Source organism: Onychomys torridus, chromosome 8, assembly GCF_903995425.1.
Source record: "Onychomys torridus chromosome 8, mOncTor1.1, whole genome shotgun sequence".
In the NCBI taxonomy this organism is placed as follows: Eukaryota; Metazoa; Chordata; class Mammalia; order Rodentia; family Cricetidae; genus Onychomys; species Onychomys torridus.
Window position 1 is genome coordinate 697,915 of NC_050450.1, and position 22,894 is coordinate 720,808.

At 50.6% G+C, this 22,894-nt stretch overlaps 1 protein-coding gene across 2 annotated transcripts in view; it reads right to left on the reverse strand.

Annotated features, from left to right (window-relative positions):
* Window positions 1-1,220: 1,220 nt before the first annotated feature.
* The window catches only part of Gnb1l (G protein subunit beta 1 like), a 74,211-nt gene continuing 52,537 nt past the window's right edge, over window positions 1,221-22,894 (reverse strand). Inside the window, exons 5-7 of one of the 2 annotated variants that reach the window (XM_036197983.1) lie at window positions 19,902-20,000; window positions 15,613-15,828; window positions 1,221-1,743 (exon numbers count right to left, since the gene is read on the reverse strand). In XM_036197983.1, coding sequence (XP_036053876.1) covers window positions 1,492-1,743; window positions 15,613-15,828; window positions 19,902-20,000 — 567 coding nt within the window. In that variant the 3' untranslated portion in view covers window positions 1,221-1,491. Of the gene's footprint in view, window positions 1,744-15,612; window positions 15,829-19,253; window positions 19,399-19,901; window positions 20,001-22,894 lie in introns of both variants that reach the window. The other variant, XM_036197984.1, reaches the window with a different exon arrangement.

Here is a 22,894-nt window from a genome sequence, read left to right on the forward strand (position 1 = left end):
CTGAGTGCCATCTTTTACACACTGGCAGCTTAGATCCACTGCATTTAGAAATTCCCAGCTGGGGCTGCAGTTGCTGTGGTAACATCTCATGGCTTCATTGGAGCCATACCTTTCACAAGCATAAAGAGAAGCAACCATGAAGCCCTCTGAAGATGCTGGGCTCCCCTGGCAACTGCCTCCCTCAGTGTGCGGCAAAAGGCACATCCTCCCATCCCACCTGAAGAAGGTCACGTTCCCATCTCCCAACCATTTCCTCTTCCAACTGGGCTTCTTAGCTTCCCATTACGGACACCTCTTGGACTGTGTGTAACCACCTTGGCACGATCCAACTGAGCCTTTTCTGGCCCTGGAGCTGTGACACCAAGCCATAATTTTTGCTGTATATACTGACCTGGACCTCACACTCCTTCACTGTCCTCCCACACGTGCCCCCCAGCTTGGGGACATCAGGCTGTGGCACAGACACATTCGGCCTCGGCAGGCTATGTGTAGAGTTCGGTCATGGACCAGAGGCCCAGAGTGGAGTTGGACTCTAAGGTCAGCAGTTCCTGGCAGGGCAGCACTGGGGTGCTCCAGCTCTTCAGGGTACAGGGTTCTTCTAAAGGCCCAAGGTCCCCACTCCTTAGCTGCGTCCTCACCTTTGCAGTCTACAACTCCAACCAGCCAACACTACTTCAGAGGCTGCTCACCAGTCAGCTATGCACGTGCTCAGAGGCTTTGGGCACTCACTCCTAAGTAAAGCCTTGTTACTCCGTGTTCTTTATGGCTGTGCTTTGTGCCCTGGGTACTGGAGAGGGCTCTAGCTTGTGCCTGTCTCAGTTGGTTTCTGGGCTGTCCCCTTGACCTTATCCCTTCAGAGGCTAGTGCCTTTCCTGGTCTTCTGTCTGGCCTGCACTGCATTCCACAGTGCCTCCTTCCCTGACCACTTAGTCGCTCCATCAACCCACCCCCGCCCCCCTCTTTAGGGAGCTAAGTTTCATCCTTTCCTCATCCTGGCCTTGGGTGTCAGGAGTTCCTGAACATTTCTGGGACAATGAGCCAGGAGGATGTGGCAGACAGCCACTGTGGGGTTGACAGCCTCCCAAGGCCAAGCCCTGAGTACCTGCACCCAGAACTGCCTGCTTAACGTAAGACTGATGATGGGCCTGCTTGAGATCTGACTGTCTGACTCTAAGGGGAGAACACAGGGATATCTCTATGGAAAGTTCCCACCTTGAGCCTTCAGGTCGGCAATGGGAAATTTATTGTCAAATATGTTCAGGCTGGCCATACTACCAGGTCCAAGCTATGCCTCTTACCAAGCTACAGGGCCAGGTGTCTATCATCAGGTACTGTCATCTGAATGACAGGTCACAAAAGGAACAGAGACCCTTATGAAGAAAATGGATTCCACAGACCTCTGGCCACAATTTGCTGTCCTCAGAGGCCCCTGAGGACTTTCCACAGGGCCAGGTCAAGACTGGAGTAAAACAGCAGTATCCCACAGTTAAGTCAAGGGCAGGGGTAGAGTGACCAGATGCTGATACGCTGGTCCTTGGACCCTGCGGCAAGCAAGCCATCTGTGGCGAAGGCCACGCAATGCACTGAGGCAGTGTGGAAGGCCAGAACAGCCAGTGGCTTCATTGTCCTCCAGTGAAACACACGGATGCGGTGGTCCCAGCCTGCTGTGGCTAAAATCTTGTGGTCTGGCCGGATGGTGACTTCGGCAATCCCAGGATTTGTGAGTTCCTGAGTCTTGCACACCTGTAAGCAGGCAGAGCAAGAGGAAGAATTAGGCTGCCCTTGGGTCTGCTGCAGTCCTCGGCCACAAATAGCCCTTCCCTGCCCCTGGTCTGTCATGGGCTCTGTGACAGCTACACGTTCTTGTCCATCTGGCCTCTTCCTCAACCCCAAGATCATAGCAGGGGCTTCCCTAAGCACACACAAGGCCACGGGGCTAGGCTGTGCCCTCCACAGGCTACGTAGACAACTCTAGCCTGGAGGAACCTGGAGGCCAGGTCCTGTGTTCTCAGTGTGGAGGGGCCAGCATAGTCAACGTGTCTCCCGGAGAAACCTCCAGTGACGTTTGTGGAATGTGGGCAATGCAGACTCCATCAACAGTAACTCCAAGTCAAACGAGGCCCCGAAACAGGGAAGGGAGTGGGGTGTTGTGGCTTGACTGTGTCCCTCAGAAGTCACAGTCAGAAACCCAATTCTCAAACCCACCTCTTAGCGCTATCTAAGGTAGGGTATTTGGCGGGGAAGTAGGGATATGTGAGATGGCGAGGCCTGTCAGTGGCTTCCTCGGAGGCAGAGGCCTGTTCTGTCTTGTCTAGGGATAGTCCCCACGTTGTGACTGGAACTCAGCAGATGCAGGCTTTTGAGTCTCCTGGACTTCAGCATCACTAGCCAAATAAGCTTATTTTTAAATTAAAATTTTATTTTCATTTTATGTACTTGAGTGTTTTGCCTGTACTATGTGTGTGTAGGGCCCACAGAGGCCAGAAGAGGGCATCGGATCCCCTAGGACAGGAGCTACAGAGAGCTGCCATATGGTACTAAGAATTGAACCTGGGCCCTCTGCAAGAACAGCTAGTCTTCTTAACCACTGCGCATCTCTCTGGCCCTAAACTTCTATTCTCTAGGCACTACCTGGGCTCAGCAGTCTCAGGCATTCTGTTTTAATAGATAATGGAGCTGGGCGGTGGTGGTGCACGCCTTTAATCCCAGCACTCAGGAGGCAGAGCCAGGCAGATATCTCTGTGAGTTCGAGACCAGCCTGGGCTACCAAGTGAGTTTTAGGAAAGACGCAAAGCTACACAGAGAAACCCTATCTCGAAAAACCAAAAAAAGAAAAACATGGAGTAAGTGCTGGAGGAGGGAAACAGCACTGGAAGAGAAGAAGGAATCCATTTCTCTGGTTCTGCTGTCAGTGCAGTCTATTCCTCTGAATACTCTCCATAGCGCCGTTCACCATGGCACCCTGCCAAGTGCAAGACTGATGCGGCCACCCAGACTTTAAACCCGTAACTTCAAGCTAAATAAGAAATTCCTTTATACATTGGCCTGCCTCAGGTTCTCTGCTACAGTAACAAAGGCAGCTCTCTTGGTTACACAGGCCTGCCCTGTACTCCGAAGGCACTTGACAGCTCTGTTCCTGTGAGCGGCCTGCCTCTGAGCCACAAGCTTTCTGTTAGTCTCTTTATCTTCAGTGCCTTCTTGCAGGAACACATCTCCCTCTGTAGACAATGATTCATCTCCACAAAGATGACAAGGAGGCTGGGCATGGTGGCCCGTGCCTTTAATCCTAGTACTCTGGAGGAAGAGGGACAGGTGGTCTCTGTGAGTCTGAAGCCAGGCTGGTCTACATAGTGAGATTTTGCTTTAAAATGGAAGGAAGGAAGGGAGGGAGGGAGGGAGGGAGGGAGGGAGGGAGGGAGGGAGGGAGGGAGGGGGAATGACAGTACCCATGGGCATGAGCAGAAATGGTCACAGAGCAATTGACCTACAAATTAACACAACCCGATGAAGTAGGTTATTCTTAAAGGTTATTCTGTGGGACTTGGCCCAGGATGGAGGATGAAAAGGATGATGAAGGGAATGAGCACCAATGGAGACCTGGAATGAGGCAGGATGAGGTTCAGGAGGGCAGGAAGATCAGAAAATAAACCAAGTGAGAACAAAACAGTTACAATGGACCAGAGAAACATGGAGGGTAACAGAAGAGCAACTTCAATAGTAAGATATGCTCTAAAATTATTAGGGCTAAGAGTATAGCCAGGCCAAAAAAAAAAAAAAAAAATCACATGGAAGACAAGGGCACAGTAGAAGCTGTCACCGGAAAGTTCCAGGGCTACATAGCAAAGCTCATACAGGCAGAGGGGGAACACAGTCCAAGAGTTTTATATCCAGCCAAACTGTCACTCAACTGTGAAAACAGTAGACAAACATTTTTGAACATGTAAGAGCTGAAAGAATATTGCTCCCGTAAGTCATTCTGGAAGAACAAGAAGATTAATTCCAGTCTTGCAGGAGATGGCTAGAGGACTATAGTGAACGGTCTGGCAGACAGAACTCATCTACTCACCTACAGGATTAGGTCCAAGACATGGGGATTATGGCTAGGAGAACCAGTTATGTAACTAACAGAAGCATGGGCGGTGATGACAAAGATGGGGTGCTGCTGAGGACTTGCTCATTGTTTGACCTCACATCTGAGATGATCACCATATCACCATAAATGATGGCAACTCAGCACATTCCTTCTCCTCTTCCACCTGAGAAGAGATGCTTTAGTTTTCTGGTATTTGCTTTGCATATCTGTATATGATAATACCGAAGCAATAAAAGTATAAATATTCTCTGACTTTAAAGATTAAATTCCATCCAAAGTCAAATCAAATCTGAGCCATGTACAGAAGGACTTCAAAGAGCAAAGCATCTGATAAGCCAGACGTGAGTTAGAGAAGCTGGGGATCATTTGGGTTCCAAACTCAAGGCAATAAGTTCGATAAAACTTGGTACCTAACACTGATCAAAGGTACAGTTCACACTCAGGAGTTGTGACTACATTCAGCAAACAGGCTCATCTTTGATAAAGTAGTTACAATAAAGTGCCCAATGCCTAACTAGTCATCTTACTGGAAACAATCACGAAGGTGAACAAAACACACAAGGTAATTGTTGACAGGTCCTGGACAGCAGGTAGGGTGGGGCCCTGGCATTCTCTGCCTGGGGACAAAATCTAGCTAGAATATAGTAGTCAAATTAAGATGAGGAGACAAATAAAAATCTGGGGCAGCTAGAAGGCTGAGATCTGTGAGGTTGAGGTGGTGGAGTGAAGGGAGACGTGATGTTTTGGGGACTGAGGACTAGATGTGTGTTCCCTAGAAGACCTTGTTTGAGGTCTAGGCTCTGTATGTCATCACAGCAGATGATAGGCTTACCAGAGGGAGGCTGTGGCGGGGTGAGAGGTCAACAGTGAGAGCTAAAGATGGGCTGAGCTACTAGGCCTCACATCAGAAATAATGATCCAACCTAGGAGTGTGGCCTTCTCTAGATATCTAACAAAGTGAGAAGCCAGAGTCTAAGGGGGGGGGGGGGGCTGGGGTTTCAATGCCACCACAATGAAGGCAGCTGAGATGGCTTTTCCACAAATCTGCCCCAAGACAGCATGAAGCCATGCCCACACAAGTCCAATGTGACCAGCCAGCCACTAAACACTAGAGAAGAGGCAAATGAACATCGGCACAAGATAACAGAATCCAGTGTCTTCAACACATGCATTTACAATGTCTACCACATTAGCAGTACTTACTAGACACAGAAAGGCAGAACTACATGTTCCATAATCAAGGGAAAATCCCATCAGTAGAAACTGATCCCCCAAACAGTACAGGTATCAAACATATCAAAGAAAGATGTCTATGAAAGGAAAAGGGTCGTGCAGATGGTGACAAGTATGAAGACCTGAGTGTGAATCTTTGGGACCCATGGAAAACCCAGGAAGGCGGGGCGGCCGCTGGGAAGGTGGAGCAGCCTACCTGTAATCCCAGTATTTGGGAGGCAGAGACAGAGGATTTTGGGCCAACTGGCTAGCTAGACTAGTTAGAACTGGGGAGCTCTTAGTTCAGCAATAGTGGAGAATTATCAAGGAAAACACTCAATGTCAACTTTAGGGCTCCAAACACATGTGCATATATGAACACACGTATCCATACATATGTGAACAAGCATACACAAACACACATGTACTACAAATACACAAAAAAAAATCTAAAGAAAAATAAGTCAAAATAATTATAAAATTATTTTTATGAATTAAGCAGATAGGAATTATTAGTACAGAGTAAAAATTATAAAAAGAATAAAAAATATAGAACTAAAAATATCAATTAGAATAAAATGGACAGGACAGGGCTAATAACAGACTAGAAATTTTTAATAAAAAAGTAAACTGGGCCAATGAGCTGGTTCAGAGAGCAAAAGTACTTGCTACCAAGCCTATGATCCTTGGGACCCACAGGTAGGAGTAAACCTACTCTTGCAAGCTGTCCTCTGACTTCTGCATGTTCACGGTGCACACACACAGCACACAAACACAAAATAAATAAAAAATGTCTTCTTCCAGATAAAGGGGTTGAACTCTGGATAGGACCTGGCCTACAGGAAAGTAGGTGGCAGCTGCTGATAACTACCAGACACTCTGTGTGTGAGTGCGTGTGTGGATGTGTGATGTCTGTGGTGGGGCAGGGATGCTTAGCAGGAAGAGCACACTGGCTGCTCCTGAGCACCCACCTGGTGGCTCACAGCCACCTGTGACTCCAGCTCCAGGGGATCCAGTGCTCCGCCAGCACTAGTGTACATGGAATACACTCATCGGCAACACAGAAATGAAAACTAAAAAGTAAATGTAAAAAATAGTGTTTTAAAGTTTAAAAAAATTGATTAAAGCAAAATTAATATAAGATGGATGTATGTAGAAGCCCGGGTGACAGCCAGCGACAGACTCACAGCGAGTGTCTGAGAACACACCCACCATTTCACAGGTGCAGATGCACTCAATCAGCATGGACAAACAGAAACGAGCAGCAGAGGGTTAAAGATTTAAAAAAGCAACATATAACTTGGTATGGTGGTACACACCTTTCTTTAATCCCATCATGAAGGGGGCTGAGGCACACAGATCTCTGTAAGTTCAAGGTTAGCATTCCAGGCAAGCTAGAGCTACATGATGAGATCTTGTCAAAACAAAATAAAAAACAAAAACAAAACAACTCTCAGGAGGTGGAGCCAGGCAGATCTCTGTGAGTTCGAGGCCAGCCTGGTCTACAACATGAGATCCAGGAAAGGCGCAAAGCTACTACACAGGGAAACCCTGTCTCAAAAACAAACAAACAAAAAAACCAAAACCCAAACCAAAACAAAACAAAGGACAAGAAATAACATGTTATCCATAAAGATAATTTCTCAAACACACATAAAGACACGCTGAAGGCAGAAGCATGGAAAAGATGTTCTGTCAAAGAGCAAAGGTAAGAGAGCAGAGGCTGCTGTTCATGTCGGCTCAGGCCAGACTTCAGGACAAAGAGCACCAGGAGGCACTCCAGGCTGGGTACACTTCAGTAGCAGGGCTTGCCTAGCACCTGGGAAATCCTGGGTTCCATCCCAAGTGTTCTCTCCCTCTCTCCTCCCCGTCCCCTGCTCTGGCACACTTACATACAATACACACACAGACACAGACACACACACCCCTACATATAACCTCAGGAAGAATGGGCCATGTGCAAGGAGGAAGCAAGCATCTGAAACATGTCAAAGATCATGAAACAAAACTGGCAGAAACGAAGGGTGATAAGCACAGGACAGGGTCCCGAGACCCTTCCTCAGGAACTGGTAGAAAAGTAGACTGCAGCTCGAATCAGGAATGACTTGAACTGCCCAGCATTGGCACTGCACCTGTCTTCTCTAGGTATGTGAGGTCTGCTCTCACAGACAATGCCACACAGGACTAAAATCAGGCCATGCGTTCATAAACACTGAGACTGAGAACAGGATTAACTAGATTAGATACCTACAAAATCAACAAGTATTTGGAGATTAGCTAATTTCTTCTAAAGAAGTCGTGGATCAAAGAATAAATCACATGAAAAAAGATTTAGGCTGGGCATGGTAGATCTTGAGCTCACTATGTAGCCAAGACTGGCTTTGAACTCCTGATGGTCTTGGCTCCACTTCCTGTGCTGAGATTGTAGGCGTGAGACACCAGACTTGGCTTTGAAGACTAAAACAAAGACACACCAGGTAGTGGTGGTGGTGGGGCACACCTTTAATCCTAGCAGTCAGGAGGCAGAAGCAGGTGGACCTCTGAGTTTGAGGCCAGCCTGGGCTACAGTGGGAGTTCCAGAACAGCCAGGGATACACAGAGACCCTGTCTTGAAAAACAAAGCAAGCAAGCAAGCAAACAAACGAACAAAAAAATCAAAGACATAATGTCTATGAAACCTGTATGGGATCCACTTCGGGAGATATCTAGGCTAGGGTTGACCTGCCAACAGCCCATGCAGGTGGGATCCAGGACTCGGCCCCACAGAGGTCCTTCCAGAGCACAGGTGCATCAGAACTGACTCACATACACTCAGAGGCCACCACACTAGCCACCTTGAGATCCTATCAAAGGACTGAAACATGGCCTTAATTTATGGGAGGAGGGCTACCATTCAAGAATATCCCAGCATGCCAGGCATGGTGGTACATGTCTTTAATTCTAGCACTTGGGAAGCCGAGGCAGGCAGATCTCGGCGAATTTGAGTCTAGTCTATAGTAAGTTCCAAGACAGCCAGGACTATATATAGAAACCCTACATTTCAAACAACAACAAAAACCCAGGATTGTTATGGTATAAAATGAGACATTCTGGGCTGGTGTGGTACCCATGTTATCCCAGTACTTAGGGGCAGGATCAGGAGTTCAAAGTCATCTTGGCTACATGGTGAGATTGAGGGCGGTGTAGGCTGCATGAATCTGTCTCAAAAATTAAAATAAAGGGCTGGAGAGATGGCTCAGCCATTAAGAACACTCACGGTTCTTCCAGAGGACCCGGGTTTGGTTCCCAGCACCCATGTGTTGGCTCACAGGGAGTCTGTCGTCTTCCCTGTCCTCTGCCGGCACTGCACAACGTGGTTAACAGACAGGCACACATAAAATAAAAATCTCTTAAAAATTTAAAAAGGGGCTGGAGAGATGGCTTAGTGGTTAAGACTACTAACTGTTCTTTCAGAAGACCCAGGTTCAATTCCCAGCACCCACATGGCAGCTCACAACTGTCTCTAATTCCAGTTCCAGGGGATCCAACACCTATGGCACAACACCAATGCAAATAAAGTAAAAGATTAAAAAAAATAATAAAAAATAAAAATTTAAAAGAAAAGAAAATTTGTGAAAGAATGAAAAAGAAAAAGAAAGCATCAGCAGGGCAAAAGCTAGCTCCATAAGACACAGCTACATCTTGAAGGGTCAGGACTAAGGAAACTAAAACCCACATAGGAAACTCGGTGTGAGCCCCACTAACAGCCGGTGGGCAGACTTCTTTTCCAGAAGGTGACTGAAGAAAACTAGGAAGATAATTACTTTATTGGCTGTTCTCAAGCTAGCTTTCAAATGCATAAAGTGAGAAACGATGGGAAGAGGGAGGGAGAGGATCAGCGTGAGGTTCTCCTGTACCTCAGGGCCTTGGCCACATGTGTGCCTAGGCAGGCATCTATGTGTACAGCTGTGTGTCTGGAGAGACAGACATTTTCTTCTCAAGCACATGTGGGCCACTGATGCAAACGGAACCAGCCCTCTGCATTTCAAAGAATTGAAATCATTCAGACCTTGTTCTCTGACCACAATGTAATTAAGTTAGAATTTGAAAACTAGAAGATAACTGGGGTGTGGGGTGGGGAACCAAACATTTGGAACCATAAAAAACACTGCAATCAGCTCAGAGGCCAGAGAACAAATGAATACAGGGTCCACCTAGAAATGAGGGGTGATGATACCTGGCAGTGTGGGAACCAGCTCCAGGCCTACTTCATGGGGGCACAGGCAGAGGAACTGGGGCTGACAAGTGCCATGTTCCACAGGTGTCAGGTGACCCAGTATGCTGAAGGCCAGTAAGATGGGACAAGGACGGGACTGAAGAATGAGGCTGACAGCCACTTACCAGTCACCAAAGTGTTCATCAGACAAATCTGTAGATCTTCACACCTGAAGTTCAAAGTCTAGAAAAAGAGGTCCCCGCCCCAAGCCCAGCATGCAGACTGAAGCCACTCAGGCCAAGTGTGTGTAGAGCAACAGGAGGCCCCAGGTCTCGCACCCTGGACCTCTAGCTCTACAGCGCAACAGCTATAAAAAGGATAACTCCTGCCCAGACTTAGCCTCTGAGCAGGAGAGCAGGGACCTCTTCTGGAGCCCCTAGCCCTCAACACTAGCAGCAGAACTGTGGTAAAAGCTTGGGTGCCAGTCAACGACAGACCCAAATTGAACCAGCACAAACATGTGCTGCAGGGGGTTATCTTAGAACTAGTCTTCTTTGAGATGGAGTCTCACTGTGTGGCCAGAATTGTCAAATTCCTCCGCTTCCGGAAAGCTGAGACCACAGTGCCACGGCAGGCTTCATTTCATTGCCTTGATACTAACAGGAAAACAATTGCATTTTCTAAATTAACAGTCGAGAGGAAAATCCAGGCTGTAGAGATGGCTCCGCTGGTAAAAAAGTGTTGGTTAAGTGAGCACGGGGACCTGAGTTTGCACTGCTAGTATCCACATAAAAAACCTAGAGCAGTGGTGAGTGCCTGTAACCCCAGCACTGGGGAAGTAGAGACAGCAGGATTCCGGGGGCTTGCTAACAGTCAATCTAGGTGAACTGGTGAGTTCCAGGTTCAGTAAAAGACTCTTTCTTTAAAAAATGAGACTGCCACTGTGGAAATCAGTATGGCGGTTTCTCAGAAAATTGGGAATCGATCTACCTCAAGACCCAGCCATACCACTCTTGGGCATATACCCAAGGAATGTTCAATCATACCACAAAGATACATGCTCAACTATGCTCATAGCAGCACTATTTGTAATAGCCAGAACCTGGAAACAACCTAGATGCCTGACAACTGAAGAATGGATTAAGAAAATGTGTTACATATACACAACGGAGTACTACTCAGCAGAGAAAAACAATGACAGCATGAAATTTGCAGGCAAATGGATGGAACTAGAAAAAAATCATCCTGGGTGAAGTAACCCAAACCCAGAAGGACAAATGTGGTATGTACTCACTCATAAGTGGATACTAGATGTAAAGCAAAGGACAACCAGACTGCAACCCACAGAACCAGGGAGGCTATATATATAGCCGGGGGAACCCTAGGATGACTGTGGCTTATAATAACTTTTGGTTTTACTCAATTACTGGGCAAGCCTCAATGAAACATTTCACTATTAAGATAAGAATTTATACTGTATCAAGCTTTAAATAACAACAACAACAACAACAACAAAAGAGACTGGCTGGGGCTGGAGAGATGGCTCAGCAGTTAAGAACAAGTACTGCTCTTACACCCATGTCAGGCAGCTCACCACTGCCCGTAACTAACTCCAGCTCTAGGGGATCTAATACCTGCTTCTGGCTTCTGCTCACATGCACATACACACACTTTAAGATAAAACGAATCTTAAACAAAATAGGGTGGAGAGTGACTGATGAGGATACCAGAGGTCAACCTCTACATGCACACACATGCAGACACATGCACATACGACTGTACATACAGAACACACAAATAAAAGAAGGAAGCCTATGTCAGTCAGACAGGCAACAAACACATCTGCCAAAACGAATCCATTCACAACCCAGTTCACCCCCACAGACATGGAAGGAACTTCACCTAGTGAGAATCTGTCACTACCCAGTTCCATCCAAAGTGACCAGCTTACGTATGACAAGTTTGGGTCCCAACCAGCGCCATCAGCAACTCCTCCTCCAGCTTTCTTGTTGCCACGCCCTCCCCTGCCCTTCCGGTGCTGGGCTCCAATTCATGGAGCTGCTGACACCCTCTGCTGTCTCTTGTGGCCTGGACATTCTGTCCGTTTTCTATGTTCTCACTGGGCAGAGCCCCAGCTTTATACGGGCACAAGCAGTTAAAAGGGTTGCAGAGTGTAGCCATCCAAGAGCTCAGGTAGGTCCTCTGTGTGCAAGGCATCTGACTGCAGATGTGGACCCTCCAACACTACCTCTACACTGTCCTCTGTCCTCACTGGGCTCCACACACAGGCCATACTTAAAGCCGGCACTGGGGCAGATACTGTGGCATGGTGCGCCTGAGCAAGCATGTGGGGCCCACCCAGGCCTGCAGATAGACCCATTGCTCCTCCTGAGACTGGAGTGTTATCTAAAGGTCTTGGGGGGTCTGGGGGCTGGATTGCAGACTGGATTGACACTGTTTTATCATCTCCCTGGGAATGTTGGCTTGGCCAAGGTAGAGAGGGGACTTTGGGCACAGAGGGGCCACTGGAACCCTCTCAGGGCTGTTTCAGGGACTCTTCCTTGCTAACTCTTTGTCCCGGGAACTTAACACTGCTGATTCCCAGAGAGATGAGAGCAGCTTTTAACCCTATGCCCGGCTGCTAAGTAGTCTGTGTCTGGTCAAGAAGGTCCAAGAGAGCTCTGACTGTGATCCTCAGAGGCAAAGAGGTGTGCAGGGGCATAGGGAAGCCCTCACACTGACTTTTCCTGCCTCCCTACGAGTTCTTCATGTCAGAGGGGCCAAAGTGCTGCCTCTGACCAAGCATGGCCCTCTGGGTTAGGATAAGTCCGCTCCGACCTCATCCTCCTACCTGGAAACAGGCATGGCATGGAGGTAGAGACAGCCCAGCTGGAGGACTGGGAGCCTGGTAGGAACCTCAACTGGAAAAGACCAGCGCTCACCCTGGAGGCCATGCTCTGGAGTATGGGAAGATCCAAGGAGCAGGAAGAGTGGCAGTGCCCTGTGCTCCCATATTCCTCGTAGACAGACAGTGGTATGCACCGTACCCACAGTCCCACTGCAAACCCCATGCTCTGCTCCAGTGTGCACAGGCATCTTGGGCACATGGAGATGACCAGCTGTCCCCAGTGGCTCTGGTGAGGCCGTGACTGTAGCACAACTAGAACTGCAGAGGGACACGAGGCGGGGACTCTGCTGAGCACACGGGGCTGCTCTGGCCCAGGGCTCTCTTGGGTAGGGGAGTCTTGTTATTACTTAACGACCTGAAATACCACTGGCTGTAAATCAATCCCTGCTTCAAGGCTGTGGGCTCTACTCCATGTGGAGGAAGGAACAGGGCCTGGGTACCACCTGGATCTGAGGCCCAAACCTGCCGGCTAGCAGCAGAGCCACCTCAGGGAGGCAGACGTGAGCTAATGTCCCTGAGGTTCTCCAGGCACTCTCCAGTAGGTTGTCCCCTGCAGCATCCTACTGGTCACAGCAGCCCCTCCCTGACAGCCCCGGCCAGGGCTCAGGTCCCTCCAAAGGATCTCTGGCCACCAGTGGCTCTTACAACTCATGACCTCAGGTGCCAGGAATGCTCGGCGCGGCACCATCTGGTTCTGATTACCCATGCTAGGCTGCGGGCGCCTCAGCCAGGGATCTGTGTCCCGGGTGGCTGGGAGATTGATTTGGGCTCCTCGGAGATTTTAGAAGGAGGATGTGAGGAAAGCACGTCTGAACCAGCGTGGGGTTTGGGCCAAGGCAGGCAGCCATGTTTTGCTGTCATGGCACCAGTAAGGATGCTGTGGGCCGGAGGCCATCTCACTGGCTCCCAGGTGTTAAGAATGACCTCAAATAGCTTGCCTTGGCAAATTACCAGACGCTTCCTTTCCCAAGCCTGGGCTTTACAGAACCAGGATCTCCGGGGCCCCTAACACTGGACCAGCCAGCCTCTGGGTTAACCAGCACTGCACCTTCACCAGACTCAGGAGTCATTCTTACCCTCCCAAGCAGGAAGGCAAGCTCAGCAGGGGGCCTGGGGCTCTCTACCTCCTTTGATGTGCGCTGCTGAGCCAGGCCCTGCCCACCTCACCCCAACTGCTTTCAGGCCACAGCTCCCAGCTCCCCTTCTGCTTTAACTTTTCGATTCATTAGTAGAGTAAAAGTTCATCTCTGGACTGGAACATGCCCATAAATTAAGTCTTAAGTTCCAGCAGCTGTTTCCCAAACATGTAGGGAGATCCCAAGAAGACATGGGCTGGAAGGGCCTCTTCCCAGGTGCAGGGCACAAGAGGACTGAGGAGGAGCTGCACAGATCTTACAGGAGCTGCCTAGGCGTCAGCCCTCTGCCTTCAGGCTGATGAGTCAAGCCATAAAGGAATGGATGCTGGACCCCACAGGGTGGTGCTGCTACCCTTTACCAGGCCAGAGGCAGGAGCAGGTGTATGAAGGAGACCCCAAGCCTACCTGCTGGGCTCAGCACCTAGTGAGGTGGGGACTCTGGCACACAGATCGAGTGGTTGAGCACCGTGCTTTCTCACATGCTCACAGGCAGGCAGGCCATGGTTCTCAGGGCTTAGGGACTCTTGTGCAGGCAGGAAACTCTCAGAGGGAAGGATGAATGTATGGATGGACACACAGACAGTTTTACTCTTCATCCACTGTGTGCCCAGTACAGCTGGAGCCCCAGGGATGGTCAATGTTCAAAGTTATGGACATGTGCCTGCCTTACCGGTAGGCCTCACTGCCCACTCCCTCTCCTCCTGGGCATTGGTGGTGGGGAGGCCAAGTTATCTATGCTGTCTCTATTTCCTGGGGAGGGACTCCTGCACCTGCCCCTCTTTGGCCACAGTCATTGTGCCCAAGCCATGGCATGTCGTTTGGGGCACCTCTTACAGCTCTACTCCACATCAGCTACCTTCTGATCGAGGACTTCCTGTGGCCCCCTATCTACTGTCCACAATCAGCCCCTTTCCCAGAGTGGCCTCATGATCAGGCTCTAATTTATACCCTGGGTTTAACGACGCCCTTAAGACCCTCGGTGCCATGCAGCACCAATGTAGCCCTGCCTTTCCACACCCACATGCTTCAGGAACTGTGGTAATTCACTTAGACCTGGACTAGATGTGTTCAAAGCAAACAGTATCCTCAGCTACAAGGCTTGAGCTGGGCAGCATGAGGCTACTGAGCAAGGCTTCCTTCCCACTTTGGGAAGGCTGCAGCAATGACCTCTGAAGCCTCCTATTGGGTGGAGGCAACTTGGACCACCATGCCCCAAAGAAGGGTTGGCATGGCCCCTAGACAGGTCCATGGAGGCTAGGAGCTGGGCTATGGCCACATGATACTCTGTATGGCATGCAGCTCTCCCACCAGGGCCGTTCCCATTGTTTGGCCAAGGCCAGGTCTGTCTTCCGAGACTCCTGGTAACAGACTCCTTACCTACCCTGAATCAGGGTATCCATGCCACCTCTGGGGTCTTGGCAGCCTGTAGTTTGCCAGGCCTGTACAAAACCAAGTCCTGGATACCTATTTCACAGCCCCTGCCACAATCCCTCCATCTCAAATGGGGACAAGCCATTAGGCCCATTATGCTGCACTCCAGCAGACAGAGGCAATCCTGGGGCCATTCCTAGTGGGGTGGTCCATGAGACATTGTGGGGCTGCCTCTAGCAAGCCCTGCCCAGCCAAGGCCTTACTGCTTGGTGGGCTTCCCTGTGACCTGTGAGCAAACAGTCTCCCCAGGACCAGCTTACAGATCCCATCGGGCCATGGCTTTGCAGGACTTGCTCTAAGTTTTCTTTTTTTCTTTTTCTTTCTTTTTTTTCCTTTGATTAATCAGTTCCTTACTGACCAAATTCCTCTGAGTTTTCACAAAGGAGTTTGGTCTGCCTGGACATTATGTGTCTTTTTTCTAGATGGACAAGACTTGATGGCTGTTAACCCGAGGTCCAGGAGAAACCCAAACCATGTGAATGGTGAGCCCACGCCCACTGGCCTTGCTCCCCTACTGCCTCCGAGTGATTAATTAGCTAGGGAACTGCGGCCGCTCCTCTTCATGCCTAAATATTGTTTCGGCCTATCAGACTGTTAGTGCAGAGCAGGATAAATGAGGCCCGGCCTGTGCACTGACCTGCAGGGACTGCCGGCTGTCCAGACTCCAGACAGCCAGCACCTTCCCGGCAGAGCCTGAGACGCCCTTGGCCTTCTGAGAGTCGAAGTCAAGGCCCATGACAGGTTCTTCATGGCAGGCGATTCGGCTGCACACCTTCCGCTCAGAGATGTCCCATAGGGTTACCGATCCATCCTCATAGCCAGCCAGAAGGAGAGGGCGGGGGCTGGAGTTAGCCTGTGGGGAATGGCAGCCGTTGGCTCTCAAAGGGTCTTGTCTCCAATGAGCTCTAGGGCTGTGGGAACAGCTCTCTCTCCAGCCATGCCCACAGTGGGGTTGGCCCAGCTAGAGTAACAGTTCCTTTGCTTTCTATAATCTTAGCAGCCTCCCACATCCCTCTCATGGGGCTGGTAGGACCACAGCCCAGTACCTGAGGAGCTGGAGTCCAGACCAGTCCAGCTGAGCCCCCAGGACTCACACAGTAATGCATTTCCACCTACACTGCATCCTGTCCACAGCAAGGATGACATGACACCCATTGGCCCCCACCAGCACCCTGGGGCAGCTAGGGACAGACTCAGACTTCTTCCTCATCTTCCCCACGTAAGGGTAAGACTTGAAGTCACTCCTTGTTGAGAGCAGTCATCTAGAACCACCAGGCAGGAAGATTTCAAGCTCAGTGAGAAGGACTTTCTGGGCTTTGTTAATGTAGCTGCAGAAGCCCCCACCCTTGAAGTTCGGTGTGAGAGGCCCTCACTATCGTGATGGATGAGGGCGAGGGTCAGAGGGCTCTGCGCCCTGGGCTGACGCTCGTTTATTTAGCCTCTGAAACAACTACAAAAGAAGAGTGCTGCAGGATTCCAAGTCAGCCTCAGGGACATGCCATCAGTCCCTGCCCTGCACAGCAGCCCAAGAGAAACTGCACAGGGCTGAGCACGGAGGCCCAGGCTAGCTGGAGGTATCTAACAAACAAGGGCCAGGGCTCTCTGGGTCAGCCCAGGCTGTGGCTGGGGGTGTGGTGCAGTATGAGCCTGGGCGGGGAGGGGAGAGGAGGAGGGCCCACTGTAGACCAATATCTGGAAGGTAATAACAAGGAAAGAAGGACATAATTACCAGACTTTCTGCAAATACAGTGAACTTGCCAAGGCCAGAGCCACCAAGGGGGTCTCTATACGTCCCCAGAAATAGCTTGTAAACTGTATCCTGCTGGTAATTCAAGTTCACACATACGGACAGGAAGGAGTGGGGCTCCTGGGAGGTACATGAAGGAAGCCCCCTGTGTTTTCCTGGGCAATTCACTTCTAGCATCGCCTCCAGTTGCCTCTAGGGCTGGAGCCCACACCGTGTCCTTTGACCACAACCCTAAGAGGCAAGGTTGTCCAGGTTGTCTCTGAGTGTGTCCAGCAGCACCTGGCACAATGGTTCTGCCTGGCTCTGCAGAGGCCCAGGCTGCACAGCTGCACTGTTCCTGAGTTTTGTCACGGGATGAACTCCCTATTGATGTCTCTCAGGTCATCTGCTTAGAAGTGGTTTGTGCAGGCCCACACTGTTTGCCCAGGCTGCTTGGGCAAGTGGCTGTGAGCTGGGTCAGGACAGAGGCAATGCCAGGTGGAAGAATCCCAGAACCTTCTGCACCCCAACCAAGAACGCACATCAACTCTTGCCACTCTTAATCACCGCCCACAGCATGGCTACCTGGTAGTGCTACCCTAGAAGCCCACTGGAGAGAACCATCTCAGCTCCTTGGACAGAGCCCTGGCAGTGATCTGTGGTGGCATCTATACCCATCTCTATGGCTCTGGCTACTCTGCTTTCCTGTGGTCCAGAGCTCCCCTCATCACTGGTATCAGCTCTAGCTGGCATGCGCAAAGCTTATGACTGAGTTCTGAGCAACATAGATTATTCAGGGGTTGCTAGGAAAGACCCCTCTGCCATGGTGCCCAGGACGGCCAGAGCAGGTGCCAGACTGGTCTCTCAGGCCCTGCCAGTTAGCACCACAGCCTAGCACTTCACCATGTCACTCTACTGGATCCACCCTGGTTCCTGGAGCCTCCCAGTGACAGGCACCACAGGCTGGCCAGTGTTCTGATAGCCAGGAAGCCTCTGGTGGTCACAGTCTTGACGCCGCAGGGCTGACGATCTCAAGTCACCCTGCCTTGCCCTCTTTAGCAGTTCCCCTTGCCCTCAGCTGGAAGCTAGAGACAAAGGTTGGCTCTGCTTCTTCGGCCCTTTGAAGTACAGCCTGAGAGATGGTAGCAGGCCAGGGCCTACAGGAACCCCAACAGTGCACAGCTCAGCTGGAGAGGCCCCAAGACTCAGACAGGAGCCTTCTCTGAGGGTGGGTACTGCTGATGTTAGCTCAGGCCTGATTTACAGCCCGACCTATCCTGTAATTAGCACTGCAGCAATGGAGGGCAGCTACTTTAGAGCATGAATTAAAGATGGACCTGAGTGTTTCAGAAAATACATCAGGTCAGGACACTTTGCCACACTCAGATCCTAGGTGAGTTCATATCCTAGGACTTCTGGATTTAGGAGGACACAGAGCATTCCTATAACCAGAGGCTTTTTGCAGCTGTAGGCTTTACATGGGATCTGTATCACCAACAAAACCCTGATTTGTCCTTCTGTCAACTATATTAATTACCTTAACAAGTTTGTACATCCCTTTCTACACATTTTTTTTTCTGATGGAATTTTTACGTGATTGGGCAATGACCCATGTTTTCCAAGGTGTAGAACAGGATTGGTACAGCTAGAGGTGCCCGTGCCAGGATACCATGGTCATCTCCTTGGATATTTCAGTGTGAGTAAGATTGGGAGGCAAAATGAAGACACATTTATTTTCCCAGGGAAGTGCCCAGAAACTCTTGAGAAACCCCATCTGGACACACTGAGGCCAAGAAGTAGGCTCTGCCCAAGTCAGGCTACAGACTTGTGGGCCCAGGAGCTCTGTCAGCTAGGCTCTCAGGAGCCTTGATGCCCCGAAGGCTTTTCTCCAAGAAGCTGCACAGCAAAGGCTGCACACTAGGGTTGGCTCACTCAAGACTTCAGATCTAACTCAACCCTCTCAGTTAAACTGCATGGGGCTGGAGGGATGCCGCAGTGGTTCAGAGCACTGGCTGCTCTTGCAGAGGTCCCAGGTTTGACTCTCAGCTCCCAGATGGCAGCTCACAACTGTCTGTGACTCTGGTTCCAGGGCATCCGAAGCTCTCTTTTGACTCCCACAGATACCAGGCACACAAGTGGTGCACACACATTCATGTAGCCAAAACATACATATAAGATAAAAATAAAAAAGGAAATTGTAAGGAGAGCCAATTGAAAGCAGGCCAGACATCTTTCTGCCTTCCATGCAGACAGAATCCCTGGGGCAGGCACAGAGATGCCCTCCCATGCCTCTTGTGGGTCTTGTGGGATTCCAAACTGAACAGGCCCATCTCACCTCACTTACAGAAGAGCTCAAGGAGGCAGCAAGCCATGATGCAGAAATCACCAGTGAGAAGTAGGAAGATGGCCAAAAGGGCTACAATCCCTCCTCACATGGGAGCTGCCCTGTGGCCTGCCTACTGCAGTGTCTGTGCCAGCTAAGACTCTGAGGCTTCTGTAACTCTTTACAGATGACAGTAAACAGAAGTGGCCCAGGAGGGAAAGATGCTGACCTGGATGTGGCCAGGGGAAGGCTTCACCTTGGAAAGGTCTGGGACTGTTTACATGGGACTCCAGACCTGAGGCTGTGATGACTGCTTGGGTCCCAGTTTTTGCAGCAGCCCCAGGAGGTGGCCCCAGACCCTCCAACCGAAACAGCTATCAAGAACAAAGGAAACAGCTACAGGTTAGACTCCCCAGGAATGACTGTGGAGAAATCATCTGCTAATGTTCCCGCGACCTCTATAAGGTAGAGAAGTAGTGAAAGTGAATGCCCAGGCCCAGGCAGGCTGCTGACATTAGTCAGCTTTCCCCACAGCCTCAGCAGAGCCAAGGACCACAGTACATGTGTTATAGGAGCAAGCTCCACAGCTGACCCAACTGTCCCTCCTCACAGCCACATCTGGGCATCTGTGGGGCAAGCCAGTCAGGGCCTGTGGAGGGTGGGTACTGGAGTCTGATTTCCCTGCAGTGTTTCTGTTGGGGTTTCTTCCAAGCAACAGCAGCAGCCTGGGAGAAGCAATGTCCAGTCAATGTTGGACCACAGAGGACAGCAGGTACATGTTCTCTCAAGGATAGTGCCCATAGATTTGATGACAAATCCAACCCTGAGTGGGGCATGACTCAGGGCTGTTGGGTGTGGCTGGCGCACGCTGTCTTACCTGCCACAGCCCCAGGCACATGGGCATGCCTGGCTTGGCATCTGCCTCCGGCTTCAGGGTACACACTGACGTCTTGGATGGCATCTCCAGAATCTGAACCTGACAGTGAGAAAACAAGCTGATTTGGGCTGATGCCAAGCTGAGTCTATGCTATGCAAACAAGAGACGTTTAAGGCGATTAGCCAAGGCTGCTAGGAGTTTCTGTCTGCTCCTCTCCCTGTAGGGACCTGAGAGCAGAGCCTCCTAATTAGTTTGCACAGGCTAAAGGGCTTAGATGCTCCTGGGGTCCTTGCAAAACAAATGCTCGCATCATTCCTGAATGGCCAGCCCTTCACCAGCAAGCAACTATGGCAGGCACGCCTTTGCCCCAGTTTGCCAAAGCAGGCCTGGCTTACTCTGGCCATCCTCCTTCCTTTGCTAGCCTCAGTCAGGATTTGCAAGGGCTCTCTTTGAACAACCTTGGCACATAAAATGATGCAAAGTCTTGTTCAGAAGCCTGAACTACCTAGGAAATCAGCATGTTGCCAGAGCTAAGGCAACTGGATCCTGGTTTCCTTGTACCCAAGTACCTGACTTACCAACCCAGATTATCTAGATGCCAGACCCTTCTGTGCATGGGCTGAGATAGGCCTTGTGAACCACATGGCCCAGCTTCCCATGTGGGTAAGCAAATCCAAGTGGACTGCTTGTATTCTCACCAGCACCATCCACAAGGACCAGACTGGACTGGGTTCCCAGATATCCTGTATCTACGGTGCTAACCTAGTACCCTTATTAATTTGGGAGCTTAGCAGAACAGAAGGGCCCCATATGACATGCTGCAGCCCAGCACAGACCAGATGTTTCCTATGTCTTTTATCTGCCTGGGGTTCTACTGCACTGTTGTGCCTATGTGTACTTTCTGGTGTCATGTGAGCTGAGCTGATTCTGGAATCCTGGAGTGTCTCTAGGTACCAGCAAGAGCAATTCTCCATGGCAACTAGCAAGAGCATGAATACAAATCTACTTAGCATGCCTTGGTCTACACACAAGGCATCAGAGCTCCAAAGGGATGGAGGGAATTAATTGGACAGCATATACCAGTATGGCCAGGCTAGGACAATTTCTGAGACGCCAGGGTCTGGGTAGCCACCTGAGTCCTGTGGGGCTTGGTCCAGGGCTGCTTCCAGGCAATGCAGAATGCCAAGCACACAGCCTGGTCCTTCAGTTAGAGTCCTGCTGATGTGCCCACTTCCGATAATGGGGGCCAGGGTGCTCTGTGACAGGGAAATCTCACCAGAGTCCCCATAGTGAGTGGACTTCTAGTGGCCGAATTAAGCACTAGAAATGGCCCACGGATCTCCGTCTCATCTGCTGCAGGTGAGTCTTTTAACCCCTGCCTTTGCAGTGGGAGGAAACATGCTTAGGCCTTTAGGAGACAGACTGAAGAACACTTGGCTGTCTGTGGGAGGCGGTAAGGGAGAGTCCTAGGCGCCGGTGATGTCGGAGGCAAGGCATCAGGATGGCTGTCACAGCTCCAGGGACCGGTAAGCACGACAGTGCCCAGAAGATACAGTTCCAGGGAGGCAGGGAGGTTACCGTGAGGTAGTACTCAGTGCCCAGAGGGGTTGGTGACTAGTCAGACTACACAGCAGACCCACCACCCGAGGGCAGAGGGCACGGGAAGGGGTGCCCAAGATATGGGAAGGGGGCATGTATGGAGGGAGCCAGGACAGAGGACAACACAGACCAGGAAGTAGGGCAGCTGCAGGGAAACAGATGGGCGGAGGCAGTGGGCCAGCAAGTGTGCATTAGAGGGGCTCCCGGCTGGGCGGAAGGCAGAGAAGGGGAGGGGGCTCCTATCCACAGTCCTGTCTCCTCAGGCCCATGGCCCTCGACAGCCCAGCACGAGTAGGCAGCTCCTGCTGGGGCTGGCAGATCAGGCCCGTGCACCGGGTTAGGCCTGGCTCCTGCCCAAGAAAAGTCATTTTGTCTCCAAGCAGATCTAGTTCATAAATAATGAGATAGTAACAGGCATTTATTTGTTCATGATTGCATTTAAATCACCAATTAGGAGCTACACACACTTTTCTTGCCAGTTTGCCAAAAACCTGTTAAAAGTTTTATTAATGTGTGTGTGGGGGAGTTGCCTCCTGTACAGCAGGCCAGGCAGTACCAGGTCACCCCAAGCCACAGACCCACAAGATGCCACTCTAAGGGCTAAGAGAGCTCAGATACTCTCAGGCTGCTGATCAGTGCAGTCTTCCTCTGTGGAGGTCACAGGCTTCTGTGCAGTTTTAACCAGCTTCCTGGCCCTAGTCTGTGCAGGTGGCATTTATATTTTCAAAACAGTTTTTATTACATTTATGTATTCACCCCCCCCCTCTCTGTTTGTGTGTGTACAACTTTTGTGACACAGTTCTCTCACCACACAGGGTCTAGAAATTCACTCAGGTTGAAGCTAGGCAGCAGCACTTTTTACCTGCTGAGCCATCTCAACAGCCGGATCTTGTAACTTCAGAAGCTGCCAGCACATCCTGGGCAAATGGTTATTTTCCAGTCTGCCTGGAATCTGCCTAAACTGGGCCCTGGAAAAGCATCACTGGCTTAGGCCCAAACAGTGCCTGGGAGCATGCTCCCACCCCTCACGGCCGTCTGGGTGGCCACACTTGCCCAAACCTAACATTTTCCCTTCTGGAAACAAAAGCTGGCGTTGGGTGCCAGATGGAAAGCTCCAGAGTCTGTAGGAGGCCCCATGTACAGGGAGGCTGGGCACTGCTCCTTCAGCTCCCAGGGGCCTGGAGAAGCAGGCTAGGCAGGGTGCTGCCCTGGGTCTGACCCTGGGATCCTGCTCCCCTGATACAGGATGGATGCTGTGTTTTCTATGCTCTCGGTACATATCCAGACTGGGCTCCTAGACAGTCCTGGGTTCACCATAGCTCCTACCTGAGGCCCCCCCTATATCCAGCCTCTCCCTGCTGCCACAATGGGGTATCCTTCAGCTCTCACGTAGG